Genomic DNA, 26,531 nt, shown 5'->3' on the forward strand with positions numbered 1-26,531 from the left:
GAGGAGCGCAAGGTCTCTAACATCCACCAGCTCTGTGATGTCATCATGGAGGAGGGGAAGAGGACTCCAGTGACAACCTGTGAAGCTCTGGTGAACTCCATGCCCAAGAGGGTTAAGGCAGTGCTGGAAAATAATGGTGGCCACACAAAATATCGACACTTTGGGCCCAATTTGGACATTTTCACTTAGGGGGTGTACTCACTTTTGGTGCCAGCAGTTTAGACATTAATGGCTGTGTGTTGAGTTATTTTGAGGGGACAGCAAATTTACACTGTTATACAAGCTGTACACTCACTACTTTACATTGTAGCAAAGTGTCATTTCTTCAGTGTTGTCACATGAAAAGATAGAATAAAATATTTACAAAAATGTGAGGGGTGTACTCAATTTTGTGAGATACTGTACACTATAAGGTTATTTGTATCCTCCATAAAAAAAATGCCTTTAGCATGGTGGGGACATTAGACTATGAGCCCCAGCGGGGGAGGGGACTGATACAAAGGTATTGTTGGGTCACTGAGCTGGAACATGCATGATCTGCTGATCTGCAAACTTCCTGTTCTTTAATTCTATAGAAGAATGCTGACAGCTTTCACCTTGTGTGACGCCTATAGATGTCCCCATTGTTTTCCTGTTCTATGAGAAGTCACAATGGTGATAACACAATGTGGGGGGACAGGAAACCAAATAATCACATTGGTGTCATGATGAGGAAATGTGATTATTCAAAGACACAATGGTTTCCTCTATCCCAATAAACACAAATCACTCCAGCAATAAATCACATCCTGGGACATCCCATACATTGTATGTAGATCAGGGTTCTAAGTGAGGGGCAAGATTTTACTATGGAGCACATAATCCAGGGAGTGTGGCTCCATCTAGTGGAGGAATGGCAGAATACAGGCTCACAGACAATGTCTTCTAACATTTAGGGTCCTAGAACAATGACACACTGACACTTGTGGGGTCCAGAACAATGACACAATGACACTTGGGGGTCCCAGAACAATGACAAAATCTGCCCTCCAAAATGCAATTCTTGCCTCCACACTGCCAAGCAGACCTATTTTATCACTCTCCATAACACCTTCTCATCCAGTCCCCATCAACTCTTCTCTACCTTTAACTCTCTACTTCGTCCTCCACCTGCTCACTCACTCAATGCCCAGGAGATTACTAGTCACTTCAAAAATAAGATTGATTCAATTCACCTAACCACCTGTCCCCTGGACCCTATTCCCTCTCAAATACTACGGCCACCCTCTGATTCTATCCTACACTCTCTAACCCACATCTTCAATCTCGCCCTCTCTTCTGGCATCTTCCCCAATGCTCTAAAACATGCACTGGTCACCCCCATACTTAAAAAGCCATCCTCTGACCCTACCAATCTTAACAATCTACGCCCTACCTCCTTGCTCCCTTCCTCTGAACACCTTGAATGCCTGGTTTACAACCAACTGAGTGACCACCTCATTAAGAATAACCTTCTTGATCCCCTTTCAGTCTGGATTTCGCCCTCAACACTCCACAGAAACTGCTCTTCTAAAACTCACAAATGACTTACTAACAGCAAAAAAACAATAGACACTACACAGTACTCCTACTTCTAGACCTTTCGGCTGCCTTTGATATGGTTGACCACCCTCTCCTCCTCAATAAATTTACTAACTCAGTCTCCGTGACTGTACTCTTCAGTGGCTCTCGTCCTACCAATCCAACCGCACCTTCAGTGTCACGTACAATTCTACTTCCTCCTCTCCTCTTCCTTTCTCTGTTGTGGTCCCCCGAGGTTCTGTTCTTGGACCTCTCCTAGTCTCAATCTACACCTCCTCCCTGGGTCAGCTGATAGCCTCCCATTGCTTCCATTATAATCTCTACACCAAAATCTAGCTCTCCACCCCTCAGCTCACTCCATCAGTCTCTTCACGCATCACTAACTTACTCACTTGGGGGATCTAGAACAATGAAACACTGACACTTGGGGGTCTAGAGCAATGTCACACTGACACTGGGGTGTCCAGAACAATGACACACTGACACTTGGGGGTCCCAGAACAATGACACACTGACCCTTGGGGGTCCAGAACAATGACACACTGACACTTGGAGGTCTAGAACAATGATACACTGACACTTGGGGGATCTAGAACAATGATACACTGACACTTGGGGGGCCCAGAACAATGACACACTGACACTTGGGGGTCTAGAACAATGACACACTGACACTTGGGGGATCTAGAACAATGACACACTGACACTTGGGGGTCTAGAACAATGACACACTAACACTTGGGGGTCTAGAACAATGACACACTGACACTTGGGGGGCCCAGAACAATGACACACTGACACTTGGGGGTCCCAGAACAATGACACACTGACACTTGGGGGGTCTCAGAACAATGACACACTGACACTTGGGGGTCCCAGAACAATGACACACTGACCCTTGGGGGTCCAGAACAATGACACACTGACACTTGGAGGTCTAGAACAATGATACACTGACACTTGGGGGATCTAGAACAATGATACACTGACACTTGGGGGGCCCAGAACAATGACACACTGACACTTGGGGGTCTAGAACAATGACACACTGACACTTGGGGGATCTAGAACAATGACACACTGACACTTGGGGGTCTAGAACAATGACACACTAACACTTGGGGGTCTAGAACAATGACACACTGACACTTGGGGGGCCCAGAACAATGACACACTGACACTTGGGGGTCCCAGAACAATGACACACTGACACTTGGGGGGTCTCAGAACAATGACACACTGACACTTGGGGGGCCCAGAACAATGACACCCTGACACTTGTGAACCCAGATGACACCCTGACACTTGTGAACCCAGAACAATGACACACTGACACTTGGGGGTCCCAGAACAATGACACACTGACACTTGGGGGACCCAGAACAATGACACACTGACACTTGTGAACCCAGAACAATGACACACTGACACTTGGGGGCCCCAGAACAATGACACACTGACACTTGGAGGTCCCAGAAAATGACACACTGACACTCAGGGGTCCAGAACAATGACACACTGACACTTGTGGAACCAGAACAATGACACACTGACATTTGGATACCCCAGAACAATGACATATTGGTATATGGGGGTCCCAGCGCAACGAAACACTGACACAAATCCCAAACAATATCCGTAGGACGACCCAGACAATATATCAGTAGCTGATCACAGGAGCTTTCGCTTTTTCTGCTCGTGACGTAATATCGAAAAGGTCAAAGACGAGATTAGCCTGGAAAGTACACCTTGAATAGGAAATCGTCAGAGCTTCTTTTGTTTCTGTCGGGGTGGGCGCGGTTCCCTGCAAAGAGGAATATAAAGTAGAGTAATACAGGTATGCAGCCCGACAGGTATTCCTATTGATGGTATGCAGACAGTGCTGTATGCGAAGATTCAGAGGCTGATGGGACCCAACAAGAGGCGCTCCCGATTTCCAGGCTATATTGGAGGCGTAGGGGGGGGATACAGGACTGGCAAAGGTGTATGAAATAGAAAACGAGGACAGTAAAGACGGTGAGTCAGGATCTCATTAGAATTGATTGAACTCTTAGTCATTGTAACATTCCTGTGATAGAAATTGTTACACAATCCCAATTCTTCTGATGTCACTGAGCTACAATGTATCAGGGTATGGAGAGGAGACAATTGTATCAGACGCAAAGCTACCACCCAGGTGGAGAGACCTGATCTCCAGCATAGGAGGAGCTGATACCCTTGGTGAGGTCAAGGTAAGCGTGGCTTTAAAAGGGTAATCTTGGTCTGGGATTAAAGTGTATGCATAGCCAATTTTATTTTAGTTTTGGATGGAGTAGAGGGGGATTAGAACCCCTGTCGGGCTTTTATTGCTGGTTGTGCCCCAAAAGCAGAATGTATAAAGTTCAGATTTCATTTAATTTAGACTCTTATGAAACAATTCAACAGGTTTCAGGTGTTCAAATGGTTCCTCTTCATCAGGGATTGCAGAGGAAAATATTAATATGATCGCTGCAAATGCTGATTTTTTTATTGCTGTCTGTGACTCACCTACGATGTAACTATGTAACTATGGGGGTTATTTACAAAAGGCAAATCCACTTTGCACTACAAGTGCACTACAAGTGCACTTGGAAGTGCAGTCACTGTAAATCTGAGGGGTAGATCTGAAATGAGGGGAAGCTCTGCTGATTTTATCATCCAATCATGTGCAAGCTAAAATGCTGTCTTTTACTTTCCTTGCACGTCCCCCTCTGATCTACAGCGACTGCACTTCCAAGTGCACTTGCAGTTCACTTGTAATGTCTCCTCTTCATCGATTCAAACTCTCTATTTTGCCTTTTGAGCCTTTTCTCTAGAGCAAAAAAGTGATGAGAGATTCAACATTTTGCCATTGTCACCAGAGCAAGAAATGAGGGGAAATCATCCAGTGGGGACACCCGTTCTGGCGACAACTGTCTAAAAGGGGAATTTCTCCTCTCTGTGTACAGAATTCTTCTCACTTCCTGTTACATCTATCAGAGAGGAACTGAAGTGAAATCAACAAAAGCTAAAAAAAATAAATAGGTTTTTGCTTTTACATAGAGATTAAGTCAGAATGAAGTGTATACAGTTGTGTTAACAGTGGTGTATAATAAACCTGAATTCTAATAAACCTTAATCAGCTCCACTGATCCCCGCTGAGCAGGCGGATGACAGGTCCTGCTGTGCAGAGCGGACACAGTCCCACTCTCCTCTTTGGGGAAATCAGATGGAAACGAAACACCTGCAGCAGAACAACACCCAAAACATACAGCCAAACTATCTTCAGTGTAAAGAGGAACAAGGGGTCCTGGAAGTGATGGTTTGGCCCCCACAGAGCCCTGATCTCAACATCATGGAGTCTGTCTGGGATGACATGAAGAGACAGAAGGATTGGAGGCAGCCGACATCCACAGAAGATCTGTGCTTAGTTCTCCCAGATGTACATAGAACAACCGACCTTCCGAGTTCCTTCATAAACTGTGATTAGGAATGGAACCGATGAGCCAAATTGTGAAATATTTGGCTGTAGCGGAAGGCAGTTTGGCTCGATTCACACCTATGCATGTTGCTTTTGAGCGTTCCTGCAGGGCTTTTTGCAGTGCTTGCGGCGTTTTTGAACGTGCGGTTTCCCGCATTTTTACCGCATTTTGCTGCGTCTTACTTTTTTTGTTTTTTTTTTACAGTGTTTTTTTTTATACTGTATACAGTGTTTAAAAAAAAAAAGAAAGAAAAAAAAAAAAAAAAACACAAAACGAAAAATGCGGCAAAAACGCGGTAAAAACGCAGTACTTGCGTTTTTGGATGCGGGTCCATTGAATTCTATTACATGCAAAATGCTGCATTTTGCATGAAAAAAAGTCCCCGACCCTTTCCAAAAACGCAGAGGCACAAAAATGCATTGATGTGAACATGTTCCATAGGAACCCATGTTAAAAAATTCCCATGCATTTCTGCAAAATGCATCAAAAAACGCATTAGTGTGAATAGAGCCTTATGCCGCGTACACACGGTCGGAGTTTTCGGCTGCAAAAGTCAGACGGCCCGTCCGACAGACTTTCGACGGTCTTTTGGAGGACTTGCGGCAGACTTTCTAATGAACGGACTTGCCTACACACGATCACACAAAAGTCCAACGGATTCGTACGTGATGACGTACACCGGACTAAAATAAGGAAGTTGATAGCCAGTAGCCAATAGCTGCCCTAGCGTGGGTTTTTGTCCGTCGGACTCGCATACAGACGAGCGGATTTCTGGGTCCGGCGGAGTTACGACGTAAAGATTTGAAGCATGTTTCACATCTAAAGTCCGTCAGATTTGCGGCTGGAAAAGTCCGCTGAAAGTCCGGGGAAGCCCACACACGATCGGATTGTCCGCCGGCTTTGGTCCGTCGGCGTCCTTCGGACTTTTGTAGACGAAAAGTCCGACCGTGTGTACGCGGCATTAGTCTGCGAAGGGCTGGAGAGCGCTACAATAATGAGTGTAATATAAAGTATTAGCTGGAGTTCAGCTTCAATTCGTTAGTGTGTCTAAATCTGCTAGTATATATAACACTCCCCCCCCCCCCCCCAGACTGACAGTGATGCTGTTCAAAGGTGCCTCCTGTGCTCCTTTATTAAGAATGGGCGGGGGGGGGGGGCGCTCTAATACAGGAGGTGTGTTACTGGTCAGATCCCCTGGGGAAAACAGAGGGAAGAAAAGCCATACAAAAGAAAGAAAACTAATGCAGCTATCACGTCTAATGATTGCAATATATTACATTTTTGTTTTTTTCTTTTTTAATTTTTAGGTAACGTGAACATATAACAAACATACAGTATAGTGGAGGGTTCTCAAACTTGACTACAAAAATGGAAAGGTTTTGGGGTGTTAAGTGTTCAGTTTTAGGGTTTTATATTTTATTGTTAAGAGTTAATGGTTCATCTTAGAGTCAATTTAAAGTTTGGGTAATATGAAGTGTTAAAACTAAATATGGGGGGAGGGGGAGTACACTGAGCATTGGGCTGTTAATTGGCCATTGTTGACTATCTTTTTCTGCCTCTTCTGTGTCTCTGTAGGGCTTTTCAGACTTGGTTCCTGATTTTCTCACAATGACGCCCCATCCTGGCCTCTCCTGTGTCCTGTTGTCTATCGTCGTGGCTCATGGTCAATCATCCATCATCGGGACAGACAAGCCCACCACCCCACCTTTATTCACTGATCGCCCTTTCATGGTGGCCTGGTCCGCTCCCACCCAGAGCTGCTCAACACGCTTCAACGTGTCTCTTGACCTGCGACTCTTTGATCTGACCGGCTCGCCCAGCGAAGGTATGGTAGATCAGGATCCCACCATCTTCTACCGGGAGCGACTGGGGCTCTACCCTTACTACGACCAGCTTAACATATCCATCAACGGAGGTGTGCCCCAAAACGCCAGCCTCCAAGATCACCTGCTCAAGATGGTGGATGGACTCAACAAATACATACCGTTCAACAACAAAAGTGGATTGGCGATCATCGACTGGGAGGACTGGAATCCGATTTGGCTACGGAACTGGAACACGAAGGACATATACAGGCAAGCTTCACGGCAGCTGGTGGCCTCTCGTCATCCCGACTGGTTGGCCAATGATGTGAACACAGAAGCCCAGGTTGAATTTGAAAAGGCTGCTCGCGACTTCATGGTGGAAACGCTCCAGCAAGCCAGAAAGTATCGCCCCCGCCAGCTCTGGGGGTATTACCTGTTCCCGGACTGCTACAACCACGACTACATGACCAACTGGGACAATTATACTGGCAAGTGCCCCAACGTGGAGATGTCACGAAATGACCAGCTATGGTGGCTGTGGGAGGAGAGTGAGGCCCTTTATCCATCCATCTACCTGGAACCCCCACTCCAATCTTCCATTAATGGGCGCAAATTTGTTCAATACCGGGTGAAAGAGGCCATGAGGATCGCTCAACAACACACGGGCTACTCTCTCCCCGTCTACGTGTTCACAAGACCCACCTACAAAACCAACCTTGACCTTCTCTCCCAGGTGAGAAAAACAGCATGCTGGAAAAAAAATTCTAAATCTGTATGAATTTTAATGACAGGGTCCCCTTTAAGAGTATGTAAACCTCCAACAATTAACGTATCTTATTTGCACCCTGTCCCTGTTTATCTGTTAAATATCCCACCAGTTACATTGTTCCCAGTTCTCTGTATGGACTACAGAATGCTATCGAGATAAGGAGAGGGCAAGGTTTTCTGTGGTCCTGCTCTAGGAGACTACAGGACCTCCTTTTATAGATACAGTATAGTGGGTGAGCGTTGTCACCCTAGGACAGGAAGTGTGTTACTGGCAGGATCACTAGGTGAAAACAAAATGCAGCCACTCAGTGCCGGAACAAGGTAATCCAGGGCGAAGATGGCAAACTGCCCCCCCCTCCCCGGCAGGTAGGGTCCCCCATTACATCAGGTGTCCTGAGTAGGGTCCCCTTTACATCAGGAGTCCCCCTTTACATCAGGTGTCCCCAGTAGGGTCCCCTTTACATCGGGTGTCCCCAGTAGGGTCCCCCATTACATCAGGTGTCCCCAGTAGAGTCCCCCATTACATCAGCTGTCCCCATTAGAGTCCTTCATTACATCAGGTGTCCCCAGTAGGGTCCCCCTTTACATCAGGTGTCCCCAGTAGAGTCCCCCCTTTACATCAGGAGTCCCCCTTTACATGAGGTGTCCCCAATAGGGCTTCCTTACACACATCACACAGGAATGCTCACAGAAATGCAAAGAAATGCACACACACACATTAGGTCATACTGTACTGGTACTAAGGGCTGGTAAGTTTGCAATAAGTTACAATTTTGGGGTTTAGTAACATTAGGAAATTTATGACATGGTCGCTTCTCAGTGCAGGCTCCATTGTCTCCTCTCCTCCCATGACTCCGCGGTCAGTCCTATTTAGGGGTGATTGTTAGACATTTCCACGAAGCTGAAATAAATGATAACAAAACGAATCTTTCAAATTCGAAAATAAATTCCTATTCGAAATATACATATTGCAATAAATACAGTAAGGTATACAAGTGAAATAAAATGATTCCTACTATAGGACAGAATAGAAAAGAATAGAATAAAAAAAAAAGAAAAAAAAAAGAATAAAACAGAAAAGAATAGAGTACAAAGGAATATAATAGAATAAAATACAATAGAATAGAACAGAAAATAAAAGCAAAGAATAGAATAGAACAGGGATCTCCAAGTCCCAGCATCAGTTGGAATAAACAATGCCCCATCTTTGGTGTCAGTGAGGGGAATTGTGCCCCATTTTTGGTGTCTTTGGGAGGAATTGTGCCCCATCTTTGGTGTCATTGGGCCTCATTGTTGGTGTCATTGGGTGGAACTGTGCCCCTTTGTTGCTGTCAGTGAATTAAATAGTGTCCTAAGGGCCGGATAAAATCAAGTGAAGGGCCACATCTGGCCCCCGGGCCGCAGTTTGGAGACCACTGGAATAGAATATAAAGGAATAGATTAGAATACAATACAATACAATAGAAATTCTTCTAAAATTCTAATTTCGAAATTTGAATTCATTTTGAAAATAAGGAACATATGAAACAAATTCCGAAAGAATCATTCTAACATAACAAATTTGAAACTAAATTATTAATTTAAAATGATAATAAAGTCTTGTTTGTTATTTTTAAACCCCCCAAAAAACAAAAAACATGTTTTTATACTTACCTGCTCTCTGTAGTGTTTTTTTGCATAGAGCAGCCCAGATCCTCCTCTTCTCGGGTCCCTCGCCGGCGCTCCTGGCCCCTCCCTCGTGCCGAGTGCCCCCCACAGCAAGCAGCCTGCTATGGGGGCACCCGAGCCGAGCCACAGCTCCCTGTGTCCATTAGGATGCAGAGCTGTGGCTCGGCCCTGCCCCCCCTCTCTCCTCATTGGCTCACTGCCTTTGATAGCAGCGGGAGCCAATGGCACCAATAAGGAGGGAGAGTCCCTGGTCCTCGTGGCTCTAGTGCAACATCGCTGGATTGAGATGGGGCTCAGGTAAGTAGTAAGGGAGGCTGCTGCACACAGAAGGCTTTTTTTTTAGTGCATAGAATGCACCTTCTGCCTTTACAACAACTTTAATGAACAAATTTAAAACAAATGCTTTTGACTCCCCCCCCCCCCCCCTTTACTACTTTAAATCCCGTAGTGTATGATGTCATACCTCCATACATACATATATATGTATACCTAGAAATACCATTTTTTTTTTTTTTTATGGTGGTTTTGAAGGTTTTATTTTATTTTATTTATTTATTTTTGTGAATATAATAATAAAAAAGGGCTTTTATATAAATACTGCACTAAGGGCCTTTTTTATTCTGCATATTTATTCGGGGGCAAATGCTGTTACCAATTTTCATTGCAATTTAGACTTACATATATTTAATGGGTGAATAGGGTTCCGAGGAGCGTCCGGTCTGCCTGGTTGTGATTGTGAAAAAGGGTGTGACTAATGAGTAGCGCAGAGGTCTATATTATATTATATTATATATATATATATATATATATATATATATATATATATATATATAGTGGGTCATAGAGTTCAGATGAGTGTTCCGTCTTCCTGGTTGTGATTGTTAAAATTATATATACACTCATAGGTGTGCGCAGCCTATTGCATTAGGGTGTGCACCCTAAAGCTCAAATCTACGTGCGTGTTTATATGTCTACATATATATGACCCCAGGACATTGATCCGGCACATTGATCTCCCAGCCGGCACAGTGAAAGAGAAGTGCATAAACACTTCTCCTTTCTTCCTATCTTCCTGCTGGCACACAGAGCGATAATGCTAATGCACATGGGGTGATTAGGGTGTGCCCAGGCACACCCAGCACACCCAGCACACCCTGTGCGCACGCCTATGTATACACTATAGGTATGAGGTATGGCATATTACACTATGGGATTTTCCCCTTTTTCATTATGACACAGTGAAGTAGAATTACGGGAGTGAAAGGGGGGGATCAAAAACCACCCATTCGAGGATGTAAGACACAAGGGTGCAAAATATACCACAGAGATCGTACTTTTCTTAAATTTTGGCAAAATAGTTTGTCAAAATTTGAAATGAATATGTTTTGGCAGTTTTTTAAGGGTGCAATAAGCTTTAAATGATTTTGGGGGGGCTACAGAAGCTTCTACCAGTGGACCGCTTCTTGTGGTAAATATGACCCATCGGTAGCCTCATTACTTTATGTTGTCACAAGTAATAAAAAAAGGAAAAGGGAACCTCTCATATTGGGCACAGCGGGTGTACAGACCCAGGAACTCAGCACAAGGATGATGGGAACCCCTCATAATGGGCACAGCGGGTGTACAGATCCGGGAACTCAGCACAGGGATGGTGAAAACCCCTCATAATGGGCACAGCAGGTGTACAGACCCGGGAACTCAGCACAGGGATGGTGAAAACCCCTCATAATGGGCACAGCGGGTGTACAGACCCAGGAACTCAGCACAAGGATGATGGGAACCCCTCATAATGGGCACAGCGGGTGTACAGACCCAGGAACTCAGCACAAGGATGATGGGAACCCCTCATAATGGGCACAGCGGGTGTACAGACCCGGGAACTCAGCACAGGGATGGTGAAAACCCCTCATAATGGGCACAGCGGGTGTACAGACCCGGGAACTCAGCACAGGGATGGTGAAAACCCCTCATAATGGGCACAGCGGGTGTACAGACCCGGGAACTCAGCAAAGGGATGGTGGGAACCCCTCATAATGGGCACAGCAGGTGTACAGACCTGGGAACTCAGCACAGGGATGGTGGGAACCCCTCATAATGGGCACAGTAGGTGTACAGACCCGGGAACTCAGCACAGGGATGGTGAGAACCCCTCATAATGGGCACAGCAGGTGTACAGACCTGGGAACTCAGCACAGGGATGGTGGGAACCCCTCTTAATGGGCACAGCGGGTGTACAGACCTGGGAACTCAGCACAGGGATGGTGAGAACCCCTCATAATGGGCACAGTAGGTGTACAGACCCGGGAACTCAGCACATGGATGGTGGCCAGGAACACACCAAAGCCCCTTTAAAACCACCATTAAAAAAACAGTACTTCTGGGTTCCATGTACATATGACATCACTTCCAGTCAACGCATTTCGGCATGTGACTTCCATAGAGTTTGGTCAACTGGAATCTGTATAAAAATTTTTGACCTACACTAGTTCAGTGGGTCACAACTTGCCATCTGCCCGCACATGACTGAAGAATTTGTGTATGGATGTTGTTACCTATTTGTATTGCAATTTAGACTTGCATATACAGTTGTGCTCATAAGTTTACATACCCTGGAAGAATTTATGATTTCTTGGCCATTTTTCAGAGAATATGAATGATAACACAAAAACTTTTCTTTCACTCATGGTTAGTGTTTGGCTGAAGCCATTTATTATCAATCAACTATGTTTACTCTTTTTAAATCATAATGGCAACAGAAACTATCTGATCAAAAGTTTACATACCCCAGTTCTTAATACCGTGTATTGCCCCCTTTAACATCAATGACAGCTTGAAGTCTTTTGTGGTATTTGTAGATGAGGCTCTTTATCTTGCATGAATGGCACGTTTGAGATCTCCCCAGAGTGGCTCAATGATATTGAGGTCAGGAGAGTGAGATGACCTTCACTTTATTCTGCTGTAGCCAATGACAGGTTGACTTGGCCTTGTGTTTAGGATCATTGCAATGTTGGAATGTCCAAGTACGTCCCATGTGCAGCTTCCTGGCTGATAAATGCAAATGTTCCTTCAGTATTTTTGATAACCTACTGCATTCATCTTACCAACAATTTTGACCAAATTTCCCTTTGCCTTTTGTAGCTCACACATCCCCCAAAACATCAGCGATCCACCTCCGTGTTTCACAGTAGGAATGGTGGACTTTTCATCATAGACCTTGTTGACTTCTCTTCAAAAGTAGCATTTATGGTTGTGGCCAAAAAGCTCAATTTTGGTCTCATCACTCCAAATGACTTTGTGCCAGAAGGTTTGAGGCTTGTCTCTGTGCTGTTTGGCGTATTGTAAGAGGGATACTTTGTGGCATTTGTGTAGTAATGGCTTTCTTCTGGGGACTCGACCATGCAGCCCATCCTTCTTCAAGTGCCACCTTATTGTGCATCTTGAAACAGCCACACCACATGTTTTCAGAGAGTCCTGTATCTCACCTGAAGTTATTTGTGGGTTTTTCTTTGCATCCCGAACAATTTTCCTGGCAGTTGTGGCTGAAATTTTAGTTGGTCTACCTGACCGTGGTTTGGTTTCAACAGAACCCCTCGTTTTCCACTTCTTGATTAGAGTTTGAACACTGCTGATTGGCATTCTCAATTCCTTGGATATCTTTTTATATCCCTTTCCTGTTTTATACAGTTCAACTACCTTTCCCCGCAGATCCTTTGACGATTCTTTTGCTTTCCCCATGACTCAGAATCCAGAAACGTCAGTGCAGCACTGGATGAAAGATGCAAAGGTCTGTCCGGAGTCCAGAAACTCATTGACCTTTTATACACACACACTAATTACAAGCAAACAGATCACAGGTGAGGATGGTTGCCTTTAATAGCCATTCAAACCCCTTTGTGTCAACTTGTGTGCATGTTATCAGGCCAAAATCACCGGGGTATGTAAACTTTTTAACAGGGTCATTTGGGTAGTTTCTGCTGCCATTATGATTTAAAAAGAGTAAACACAGTTGATTGATAATAAATGGCTTCAGCCAAACACCAACCATGAGTGAAAGAAATGTTTTTTTTTTTTTGTGTTATCATTCATATTCTCTGAAAAATGGCCAAGAAATCATAAATTCTGCTGGGGTATGTAAACTTATGAGCACAACTGTGTATATATAGTGGGTCATAGAGTTCCAGGTGAGCGTTCCGTCTTCCTAGTTGTGATTGTGAAAGGATGTGACTAATCATTGGTTTATGAGTATAGCCTACGCCTATATTATATATACTATAGGTATGAGGTATGACATAATACACTACAGGATTTTCCCCTTTTTCCTTATGACACGGTGAAGCCGAGTTAAGGAAGTGAAGGGGGGGGGGGTCAAAAAGCACCAATTCGAGGATGTAAGACACGAGCCTGCAAAATATACCACAGATTGTTGAGATTGTACTGCTCTGAAATTTTGGCAAAATAGTTTAGCAAAATTTAAAAATAAAGATGTTTTTAAGGGTGCAACAAGCTTTAAATGATTTTGGGGGGGCTACAGAAGCTCCTACCAGTGGACCACTTCTTGTGGTAAATATGACCCATCAGTAGCCTCATTACTTTATGTTGTTGTCACAAATAATAAAAAAGTAAAAGGGAACCCCTCATAATGGGCACAGTGGGTGTACAGACCTGGGAACTCAGCACAGGGATGGTGGGAGCCCCTCATAATGGGCACAGCGGGTGTACAGACCCAGGAACTCAGCACAGGGATGGTGGGAGCCCCTCATAATGGGCACAGCGGGTGTACAGATCTGGGAACTCAGCACGGGGATGGTGGGAACCCCTCATAATGGGCACAGCAGGTGTACAGACCCGGGAACTCAGCACAGGGATGGTGGGAACTCCTCATAATGGGCACAGCGGGTGTACAGACCCAGGAACTCAGCACAGGGATGGTGGGAGCCCCTCATAATGGGCACAGCGGGTGTACAGATCTGGGAACTCAGCACGGGGATGGTGGGAGACCCTCATAATGGGCACAGCAGGTGTACAGACCCGGGAACTCAGCACAGGGATGGTGGGAACCCCTCATAATGGGCACAGCGGGTGTACAGACCCGGGAACTCAGCACAGGGATGGTGGGAGCCCCTCATAATGGGCACAGCGGGTGTACAGATCTGGGAACTCAGCACGGGGATGGTGGGAGACCCTCATAATGGGTACATCAGGTGTACAGACCTGGGAACTCAGCACAGGGATGGTGGGAACCCCTCATAATGGGCACAGCGGGTGTACAGACCCGGGAACTCAGCACAGGGATGGTGGGAATCCCTCATAATGGGTACATCAGGTGTACAGACCTGGGAACTCAGCACAGGGATGGTGGGAGACCCTCATAATGGGCACAGCAGGTGTACAGATCTGGGAACTCAGCACAGGGATGGTGGGAACCCCTCATAATGGGCACAGCAGGTGTACAGACCCGGGAACTCAGCACAGGGATGGTGAGAACCCCTCATAATGGGCACAGCTGGTGTACAGATCCGGGAACTTAGCACAGGGATGGTGGGAGCCCCTCATAATGGGCACAGCAGGTGTACAGACCTGGGAACTCAGCACAGGGATGGTGGGAGCCCCTCATAATGGGCACAGCGGGTGTACAGATCCGGGAACTCAGCACAGGGATGGTGGGAACCCCTCATAATGGGTACAGCAGGTGTACAGACCCGGGAACTCAGCACAGGGATGGTGGGAACCCCTCATAATGGGTACATCAGGTGTACAGACCTGGGAACTCAGCACAGGGATGGTGGGAACCCCTCATAATGGGTACATCAGGTGTACAGACCTGGGAACTCAGCACAGGGATGGTGGGAGACCCTCATAATGGGCACAGCAGGTGTACAGATCTGGGAACTCAGCACAGGGATGGTGAGAACCCCTCATAATGGGCACAGCTGGTGTACAGATCCGGGAACTTAGCACGGGGATGGTGGGAGCCCCTCATAATGGGCACAGCAGGTGTACAGACCTGGGAACTCAGCACAGGGATGGTGGGAGCCCCTCATAATGGGCACAGCGGGTGTACAGATCCGGGAACTCAGCACAGGGATGGTGGGAACCCCTCATAATGGGTACATCAGGTGTACAGATCGGGATCATACCTAAGAGCTGCTTCTTTCTGTATTGCACTGGATCCAGAGTTCCTCATGTTTATGATGACATTCTTGGCTGCCTCTATAATACTTTTTGGTTTTACATTTTAATTTTAATTGACATTTTTGTATTTCGTCCCTTCAGATGGATCTCATCTCCACCATCGGAGAAAGTGCAGCACAGGGGGTGACGGGGATGATATTTTGGGGTGATACTGATTACGGCACAGACAAGGTGAGTGTTTCTGATAACATTACCTTAACATTCTGTGTTCTGATCCAGAGGCCCATCTTCTGTCTCAGTTCATTGTGTTCCTTCTCCCCTGTGATTATTATGTATTAATCATCAAAATAATAAAGAAAATAAAGATTTTCATATATAGGGAGTGCCAGGCATCTGAGACAAAACCCAAACCTACAGCTACCCTAAAATCAGCAAATGATATTATTCCACCCAGTGGCGGCTGGTGCTCAAAATTTTTGGGGGGTGCAAACAAACTGAAACATCAATTGCAACCTCGCTGTGCCCATCAAATGCTGCCACTGTGCCCATCAAACTGTGCCCATCAAACACAGCCACTGTGCCATAAAATGCTGCCACTGTAATGATCAAATAGTGCCACTGTGACATCCCCTGCCCGTTCGCCGTCTGCCCGGCACTTACCCTGTCTCGGTCAGGCAGCGGGTGACGGCGGCGAGCGGTGGGACCTTGCAAGGGCTCCTGTGTCCTCCGTGCGTCTCCTCCCGATAGGCGTCCAATCGTAGCACCTGTCGTTTCAGCCAATCAGGTGACGGGTAACAGACCCGCGCACCTGATTGGCTAAGAGGCGGCTCAGTGTTAGGAAAGCACATATTAATTCGCTTTTCTAACACACCTGGGTGAACTGCGAGGGAATGCTTTGCGCTCGTAGATCACCTTTTTTTGAAGCCTATTACAGCCTATGGCTCTAATCATGTGCTTCAAAAACACCCCCTGCCGCTGGAATTTAGACGCCCAGCGTCCAAAAAGGGGCCCTGGGCGCCTGAATACAGGGTGGCTACAGCGGCCATGGATAGATTCATGCAATGCATAAATCTATCCATACTACACAGAGGGGGGTGGCTGAAGAGAGGGGGTGGCGCCCGTGCGCCCTTAATGGACGCACCACCACTGGCAGCTAACATGTACCCACCATAACCATTACATCACCTACCTAAGACCCACCACCTCATTATGCCCCCAGCTAACCTTTTCCACTTCGAAAAGCCCTCCTCCACCCCTAACCACCCACCTCTTATAACCCCTCCTCCACACCTACCCACCCAACTCCCATAACCCCTCCTCCACTCCCAACCATCAAACTCCTATATCTCCTCCTCAACCCCTAACCACCCAACTCCTATAACCCTTCCTCCAACCCTAACCAACCAACTCCCATAACCCCTCCTCCACTCCCAACTACCCAACTCCTCTATCTCCTCCTCCACGCTCCACCCATAATCACCTAACTACTATAACCTCTCTTTCACACCTTATCAACCAACTCCTGTAACCCCTCTTTCAGCCCTAACCACCCAATTCCCATAACCCCTCCTCCACTCCCAACTACCCAATTCCCATAACCCCTCCTCCACTCCCAACAACCCAACTCCTATAACCCCTTCTCCAACCTTAACCACCCAACTGCTATACCCATCCTCCACCGCTAACCATCTAACTCCTATAACCACTCCTCCAACCCTAATGACCTAACTCCTGTAACTCCTCCTGCACCTCTAACCACACAACTCCCCTAACTCCTCCTCCACTCTTAACTCCTGTAAACCCCTCCTAACCCCACACCTAATGGCCCTATTTTTCATAACCTCTCCTCCTCCACGCTAACCACCAAACTTCTATAACCCTTCCTCCACACCTAACCACCCAACTGCTATAACCCTTCCTCCGCACGTAACCACCAAGCTCCTATAACCCCTCCTCGACACCTAACCACCCAACTCCTATATCCCCTTCTACACATTTAACCTCTCAGGTGCTATAACCCCTTCTCCACACCTAACCACCAAACTCCTATAACCCATTTGGGTGCGTCTAGGTAGGACCTGGCAATGACCCAGGAAAGGGGCCCTTTTTGTAGTTACAACCTCTAATATCCTCATTTGCATTTTTTACAATGTGTAGCAAATGTACAGATAGAAGTTTTTTTAGAATGTGACATTTTAGGTTCTCTAAAATCTCTCATTTGGATCTTTTCCTCACAGGAGACCTGCCTGAAGCTTAAGTCGTACCTGGATGGAGATTTGGGTCGATACATTGTGAATGTCACCACCGCGGCCTCTCTTTGCAGCCAGGCGCTCTGTGGGGGAAACGGACGCTGCCAGCGCCAAGAAAACCGCACTGACGCCTTCCTGCACCTCAATCCTGCCAATTTCATCATCATTCGGGCGCTTCCAGGGTTCAGCTCCACCGTTCCTAGGTGGGTCCAGGGCCAGCTGTCAGAAAGTGACATCAGTAATCTACGTTCACGGTTTCAGTGTCAATGTTATGTAGGCTGGAGTGGAACCACCTGCAACATCCCACCACCATCCACCTCAAACCCTGTGGGAGCTGCAGCATCCCCCACAGGCCATGTACTGGTGTGGCTACTGATGGCCTACCTCTGGATTTTTCTTTAAAGGCCAGGACAGTTTTATTTTTTTAGGTGCTGCTGAGGACCCCGCTATGGGGGAGCCCATCCCTTTCCAAAAGAGTGTGGAGTTTATTTTGGCTCCTTATCCGGGGATGAAATGGCTTTGTGTTTTCCTACCTCTAGGGCTACACCTGCCGCTACGCAGTGTTAGGTACAAGGTCGAGCAGGTCACCTTGGAGCTCATATGTTACAATTGGAACCCACCAGTCCTAGAACTGTGCAATACAATTCTCTTCCCGTGTCTGGAGATCCAGGAGGATGTTTTTAACCAGATAACTGCCTTGTTAGAGATCGTTGCAGTCCTTTCTGCCCTGGTTTGGTAGCCCAGGGGTTAATAGCGGCAAGACGCTCAGGGAATGTACCACTGTGCCATACATGGGGCCCTCGAGATTTACATTGGGCCCTATTTTGGTTGTGTGTCTCTAACTTTTCGTTATGAGCCTTCTAATTTGACTGAGCTTTGTATGAAGGATAAATCTGGGGCTCAAGACTTAAAAAAAAAAAAAAAAAAAAAGAGACTATAATGTTTTTTGTCCGTTTTTGGTTATTAATGATAATAATTATATTTTTAAATTATTAAAAATGTTTCAAACCTGTATGAATAGGCACAGTCTTTGTTTTACAATTAATATTGGGATAAGCAATGACACAGGATTCCCAGAGCACCATGGGTTTTTCCTAAGAGAGAAGAGCAGAAGCTGCTTTCTTTTAGACCCTCTGTCTCTGATTCAAACAGAGAAAGCTGCAGCAGAGAAAGGGAGGAGCCACAACTCTTAATTATCGGCTTGTTTGCTACTGAGTTCTGTAATCAAACAGGAAAAGAAACCTGGATCTCCACCTACCTGCTGAAAATCACAATACATAATACATCATTTTAACCCCTTCATGCCGACCATACGCAAATTTGCGGCCCCACTGGACTGGGCTTTTTTTTTCCGTGGGGACACATAATTGCATATCTCCCTTTATGCTGGGAGCGCACTGCAGGGCACACTCCCAGCACAGAGACCGGGGTCTCATGGAGAGCCCCGGGCCCTGTACTAACGATCAGGACCCCGATCTCCCAATTTTTTTTTTTTTAACCATTTTGGCCCAGTTTTCCTTTGCTAATAAAAAAAATCAAGAGATATCCATTACCGTTTACCACCAAAAGGTAAAAAAGAGTATAATCCACCTGGATGCGCTAGGTAGTTGTGGTGATGTGTTAGTAAAACTGACTGTACATATGTCAAAGTTTCAAAATTGTGCTTAGGCATTTAGATTTGTTTTACCCTTAGGCGCAAAGTGGTTAATATGCAATATTTCATTTTTGAATATTTTTTTAATGATCTGTTCAGTCCCTACTATATTAACTAGAGATCCTTTGTTGCTTTGCAGTACTGCTGGTCTGCTGAAGTCTTTGTGCAGTCACTTCATGTCCTACATGCCTTCCAGCGAAGGCTGCGTAGTATTTCTCAGGGCAGGTTTCATTATGGTGACAACAGTGGACCATGCCTGTGTAATGTGTGTTGATAGGGATACTTGTAGCCTCCATCCCCAGCAGCCATGCGGCCCATCTTTGCTTGGGTAATGCACCATAACGTTCTTGTTTTTTTTCCTCTGGAAGTTTTAATGATCTGACACCTCCTACGAAGTGAGGCCTGAATACAACCAAACACAAACAATAATGGGGAAATGGCATTCAGTTTTTGTGTGTGAGCCTTACATCTGCCATTATAGGAGAACCTGGGGGTCCAGGGTGATTGGGCAAGACGAGAGGAACATTAGAGGGAGATGGGGTTGGTGTACTTGTATATGGCTGGAACGTGTGGAGTCATCCCATCATGAAGGATCTGACAGTGGCCTCCAAACTGCAGCCCAGGGTCCAGATGTGGCTCTTTGCTTGCCTTTATCCAGCCTTTTCGAGCACCATTCCTCCCCACTGACACCATCGATGGGGCACCATTCCTGCCACTGATACCAAGAATGGGGCATATATATGTGAGGTAACAGTGTTGTAGCAAAAATACTATGTTACCTCACATATATATGATTTAGATTGAGTTTGTCTCAATATAACAGCTGCAGTGCATTAACATTCAGTAATTTGGCGCGGTTCCACTCCCTTAAGAATGGGGCATTGTCTACTCCCACTGACACTGGGGCATTTTCTCCTGCCAGAGGCCAGTCTGCCCCCCCCCCCCCCTCCTAAAGCCTGAAGGACAGTAAACTGGCCCTTAGTTTAGAAAGTTTGGAGACCCCTGAGGTAGAGGATGAGTCCTCCAATGGGATGAGTCCTGGAAGAGACCTGAAAGATGTTCCCCAAGAGTGAGGAGTACCCATATTATCAGTGCAGGTCAAAGGAGATTTGTCTGTCTGGGGTCAGTCTTAGTAAGGATTGAGAAGTCATTGAGTTGGGGCCCCTGTAGAGTACTTTAGGCCTTTGTAGAAGGTAAGATCCCCAAGAGTGAGGAGGACTCATATTATTAGTTCAGGTGTAGGGAGATTTGTCTGTTTGGGTTCAGTCTTGAGAAGGATTGAAAAGTCGCTAAATTGGGGCCCCTATAGATTACTTTACTCGTTTGTAGGAGGCAAGATGGTCATGCGTTACAGTTGGGTTCTCAAGATTGAGGATCACCCTGATTATTAGTACTGGGACTAGGGAGATTTATCTGTCTGGGGTCTGTCTTAATAAGGATTGAGAAGTTTCTAAGTAGGGACCCCTGTAGAGTATTTTAGGCCTTTGTAGGAAGTAAGATAGTGATGCGGTACAGATGGGTCCCCAAGATTGAGGTTCACTCGGATTATTAGTACTGGGGCTAGGGAGATTTATCTGTCTGGGTTCCATCTTAATAAGCATTGAGAAGTCAATGAGTCTGGGTCCCAGGAGAGTAGCTTCGGACTCTATAGGAGGTTACAAACCCATGTGGTACAGATGGGCCTCAAAAAGTGAAGAACACTTGAGTTATTAGTGCAGGTCTAGGGAGAATTGTCTGTTTGGGGTCAGTCTTAGTAAGGATTGAGAGGTCGCTGAGTAGGGGCCCATGTAGAGTACTTTAGGCCTTTGTAGGAAGTAAGATAGTGATGCAGTACAGATGGGTCCCCAAGATTGAGGATCACCCGGATTGTTAGTGTAGGGCTAGGCAGATTTATCTGTCTGGGGTCCGTCTTAGTAAGGACTGAGAAGTTACTGAGTATGGGTCCCCATTGAGTACTTTAGGCCTTTGTAGGAGGTAAGATCCCCAAGATTCCCCAGATGATTGAGGATCATCCAGATTATTAGTGCAGTGCTAGGGAGATTTATCTGTCTTGGGTCCGTGTTAGTAAGGATTGAGAAGTCGCTGAGTTTGGGTCCCTGTAGAGTAGCTTGACACTCTGTAGGGTGTAAGAAGCCCATGTGGTACAGAAGGGCCCCAAAAAGTGAAGAACACTTGGATTATTAGTGCAGGGCTAGGGGAATTTATCTGTCTGGGGTCAATCACAGTAAGGACTGAGAAGTCACTGGATTCAAGCCTCCATTAAGTACTTTAGACATTTTTCAGGAGGTAAGATGGTCATGCAGTATAGATGGGTCTCCAAGATTGAGGATCACCCATATTATTAGTGCAGGGCTAGGGAGATTTACCTGTTGGGGTCAGTCATAGTAAGGATTGAGAGTATCCTGAGTCTGGGCCTCTGTAGACTAGTTTGGGAATCTGTAGGAGGTTATAAATCTACGTGGTACAGATGGATCCCAAAATACGGAGAACAACTGGATTAGGGAGCTTATTATTATTTCTTGGGTCAGTCTTAGTAAGGGTTCAGAATTGACTGAGTTTGGGTCCCTGTAGTTTGGGCCTCTATAGCGAGTAAGAAGCCCAATCCAGTTGGCCGCAGAGCCGGTTTCCCGTGCAGAAATGGCACCATACTCATCCCCGGGGATGTTGCATAATAGAAGATAAGAATCTCCATGTACATTGGAGGCGGTATGGGCCTCCAGCGCTGTGCAGCTCCTCTTGCCGCGTCCTTTCCTCTCCTTTTACCACTAACCCAAACACCGCGTCCTGCAACGTCTTCCAGATGTGACATCCAAAATGTTCTGCATCAACTCACTGGAACCCCCCCCCCCCCCCTGGGGTGGGAAATGGGGATTAACTCTTCCATGGCTGGTCACAACTAGGACTGTAAAGTGAACATGTACCGGGAACAGGAAACTTAAAGGACAAATGTAAAAGAGGTTATACTGACGGTGATGAAGAAATGTTTTAGGAATGTATCATAGCCCTATCTATGTAAAACAAAAGGTGTCGCAGTGGCGGAAGGTTTTTCCAGAACTTCCTGTTTAGTATTCCCATTGAATACAGCCAACTGTCACTCAAGAGCTTCCTTCAGAAGCAAATGCTGAAGAACAGGCAGGACATTTCTCTGACATAGAAGAAAGCAGGAGACAACATTTTATTAAATGGATACTTCCTGTAGTGAGAAGCTGACAACATTGCCTCTGCTCGGGGGGGGGGGCAGGACAAGGGGTGGGCAGGAGGGCCAGATGCCCTGGGCACAATGGTATTTAAGTTTCCTGTTCCCGGTACATGTTCACTTTACAGTCCTAGTTGTGACCAGCCATGGAAGAGTTAATCCCCATTTCCCACCCCGGGGGGGGGGGGGTTCCAGTCAGTTGATGCACAACATTTTGGATGTCGCATCTGGAAGACGTTGCAGGGTTAGTGGTAAAAGGAGAGGAAAGGACGCGGCAAGAGAGCTGCACAGCGCTGGAGGCCCATACCGCCTCCAATGTACATGGAGATTCTTATCTTCTATTACGCAACATCCCCAGGGATGAGTATGGTGCCATTTCTGCACTGGAAACCGCCTCTGCGGCCAACTGGATTGGGCTTCTTACTCGCTATAGAGGCCCAAACTACAGGGACCCAAACTCAGTCAATTCTGAACCCTTACTAAGACTGACCCAAGAAATAATAATAAGCTCCCTAATGCAGTTGTTCTCCGTATTTTGGGTTGGGGAGCACCACAAGGAGATTGGGGGGGGGGGTTGTGTTGGCAGGGAGAATTTGGGGGGTGGCAGTGGGTAAGTATTGTCCTAGGAGGGGAAATGGGGGGGGGGGGGTGTGCTAAGAGTGATGATCTAGGGGAATTTGTGTTGGAGGGGGGGATGGGGGGGGGGGAGAGAAGATTTGTGCTAGGAGGGGGGAGTTTTGGAGGGAATTTGTGCTGAGAGGGAGGAATTTGAAGTGGATGGGGGAGAGGGTAGATGTGCTAGGAGGGGAAATCCTAGGGGTAGAGGATTTGTGCTAGGAGGGGTGAATTTTTTTTTTTTTTGGGGGGGGGGGCATTTGAGCCTGGGGGATTTGGGGGATGGGGGTACAAGGATTAGTGCTGAGAGGGGTAATTTCAGCAGGGGGGGGTGGATTTGTGCTGAGAGGAGGGGTAATTTAAGCTTAAGGGGTACGCATGCAGATTAGTGCTATGTTTTTGTTGAGGGAATTTTGCTGACACATAATGCTCATACATATTTGAGGGGGTGGGGGGCGCAGTTTGGTTCATTCGCCCTGGGCTCTACATGACCTTGTCCCGGCACTGCCCCTGCTGCACTGAAATTCTAAACAACGTTCTCAATCCCGTCTTCTTCTCCCCGGCCGGACCGCAGGCCATTTTTTTGCAACACGGCACTGCGCCGCTTTAACTGACAATTGCGCGGTCGTGCGACGCTGTACACAAACAAAACTGACGTCCTTTTTTTTTTCGCCCACAGATAGAGCTTTCTTTTGGTGGTATTTGATCACCTCTGCGGTTTTTATTTTTTTTGCGCTATAAACAAAACAAGAGCGACAATTTTAAAAAATATAAAAACAATATTTTTTTTTTGCTATAATAAATATCCAAAAAAAAAAAAAAAATAATAAAATAAAGCAAATTTCATCAGTTTAGGCCAATATATAAATTCTCCTGCATATTTTTGGTAAAAAATCGAAATAAGCGTATATTGATTGGTTTGCGCAAAAGTTATAGCGTCTACAAAATAGGGGATAGATTTATGGCGTTTTTATTATGAATTTTTTGCCCCCCCCCCTCCCCCAATGGAAGATTTCCCCTCTATTTCTTTTCTGGGGACAACCCAAAATTTGGGGTTTTCTTTAACTTTCAATGATAATGGTAAACCGGACACATAGAGAGGGTGAATCTCCCTGATGGGGGCACAGGCGGCAATAAAGACCTGACAGGGGTTCTAATCCCTCTCCACTCTATCCAACACTAAAAAACAAAAAAACAAAGAAGTTTTGCCTTTTAGTTATACACTAACACCTCTTCATCTCAATAGCATACAGGGGAGGCGTTCTGTAGTCCAATAGGGACACCAGAGGGAGCGTGGGTGTCAGCTCACTGCAGAAAAGTAGGAGCGCACTGGATTTCTGGCAGATCAGCCAAGTAATTATTTTCTGTACTTCTTTTTTATAGGGACAAAATAAAAGGAAATGTATTGTACGGATGTACTGAATATGTTTTATTTTGAATTGCACTTTATTCGGTATGGTGGCCAGATTATTAGCATTTTCAGAAGCAGCCAGCAGCGGCCGTCTCCGTGTCGCTCGCGGCCGCATTCCTGTTCTTTAATTCTATAGAAGAATGCTGACAGCTTTCACCTTGTGTGACTCCTATAGATGTCCCCATTGTTTTCCTCTTCTATGAGAAGTCACAATGTGGGGGGACAGGAAACCAAATAATCACATCGGAGTCATGATGAGGAAATGTGATTATTCACAGACACAATGGTTTCCTCTATCCCAATAAACACCAATCACTCCAGCAATAAATCACATCCTGGGACATCCCATACATCGTACACTATATTGTCAAAAGTATTGGGACGCCTGCCTTTACACACACATGAACTTTAATGGAATCCCAGTCTTATGCCCCGTACACACGGTCGGATTTTCCGATGGAAAATGTCCGATCGGAGCGTGTTGTCGGAAATTCCGATCGTGCGTACACAAATCCGACGGACAAAGTGCCACGCATGCTCAGAATAAATAAAGAGATGAAAGCTATTAGCCACTGCCCCGTTTATAGTCCCGACGTACGTGTTTTACGTCACCGCGTTCAGAACGATCGGATTTTCCGACAACTTTGTGTGACCGCGTGTATGCAAGACAAGTTTGAGCCAACATCCGTCGGAAAAAATCCATGGATTTTGTTGTCGGAATGTCCGATCAATGTCCGATCGTGTGTACAGGGCATTAGTCCGTAGGGTTCAATATTGAGTTGGCCCCGCCCTTTGCAGCTATAACAGCTTCAACTCTCCTGGGAAGGCCGTCCACAAGGTTTAGGAGGGTGTCTATGGGAATGTTTGACCATTCTTCCAAAAACGCATTTGTGAGGTCAGGCACTGATGTTGGATGAGAAGGCCTGGCTCGCAGTCTCCGCTCTAATTCACCCCAAAGGTGTTCTATTGGGTTGAGGTCAGGACTCTGTGCGGGCCAGTCAAGTTCCTCCACCCCAAACTCGCTCATCCATGTCTTTATAATTCTGGGATGCCATTAAAGTTCCTGTATGTGTAAAGGCAGGCGCTCCAATAGTTTTGACAATATTTGTATATTGGGGGTTCTCGGTGAGTGCCAAGATTTCACTATAGAGCAGGGATCTCCGACATTTCTAAACAAAGCTTCAGTTTACTGTCCTTTCAAACTTTAGGGGGGCCGGATTGTGGCCAGTGGGGGAAGAAAATGTCTTGGCGTCAGTGGGCGTAAACAATGCCCCATCATTTGTATTAGGTAGAGGAATAGTGCCCCATTGATGGTATCAATGGGAGGATTAGTGTACCATCATTGGTGTCAATGGGGGGGATAGTGCCCCTTTGTTGGTGTCAGTGGGAGGAATAGTGCCCCATCATTGGTGTCAGTAGGAGGAATAGTGCCCCATTGTTGGTGTCAATGGGAGGAATAGTGCCCCATCATTTATGTCAGTAGGAGGAATAGTGTACCATCATTGGTGTCAATGGGGGGGTATAGTGCCCCATTGTTGGTGTCAGTGGGAGGAATAGTGCCCCATCATTGGTGTCAGTAGGAGGAATAGCGCCCCATCATTGGTGTTAGTGGGAGGAATAGTGCCCCATCACTGGTGTCATTGGGAGGAATAGTGCCCCATCATTGGTGTCAGTGGGAGGAATAGTGCCCCATCATTGGTATCAATGGGAACCATAGTGTCTCATTGCCGGTGCAAGTGGCAGGAATTATCCCACTGTGGCCCCAAGGGAGAGATAAAATCAAGCAAAGGGCTTTGGAGAACACTGCTATAGAGCACATAATCCAAGGAGTGTGGCTCCATCTAGTGGAGGAATGGCAGAATGCAGTCTCATGAAAGCGGGGAAAGTGGAAAGTCTTCACCAAAGCGGGGGAAAACACAGACTGAAAATGGTTCAGCAGATACTGTCTGTCTGTTCAACAGAATCCGGTCTAATGATCAGCTTCGATCTGTCCT

General features: G+C 46.2%; 1 protein-coding gene across 2 annotated transcripts; it reads left to right on the top strand.

The window, feature by feature from the left end:
- Positions 1–3,401: 3,401 nt before the first annotated feature.
- LOC141102711 (hyaluronidase-2-like) lies at positions 3,402–18,576 on the top strand. Of its 2 annotated transcripts, none has more exons than XM_073591647.1 (4): positions 3,402–3,576; positions 6,615–7,577; positions 15,554–15,643; positions 17,650–18,576. In XM_073591647.1, exons 2-4 carry the CDS (start codon positions 6,648–6,650, stop codon positions 18,061–18,063), a joined length of 1,434 nt encoding a protein of 477 aa, XP_073447748.1. In that variant the 5' UTR covers positions 3,402–3,576; positions 6,615–6,647; the 3' UTR covers positions 18,064–18,576. The 2 variants fall into 2 exon arrangements, with proteins under 2 accessions (XP_073447748.1, XP_073447747.1); XM_073591646.1 differs by lacking the exon at positions 3,402–3,576 and adding an exon at positions 3,585–3,791.
- The last annotated feature ends 7,955 nt before the right edge of the window (positions 18,577–26,531 follow it).

This window comes from Aquarana catesbeiana, linkage group LG07, assembly GCF_042186555.1.
Source record: "Aquarana catesbeiana isolate 2022-GZ linkage group LG07, ASM4218655v1, whole genome shotgun sequence".
Lineage (NCBI taxonomy): Eukaryota > Metazoa > Chordata > Amphibia > Anura > Ranidae > Aquarana > Aquarana catesbeiana.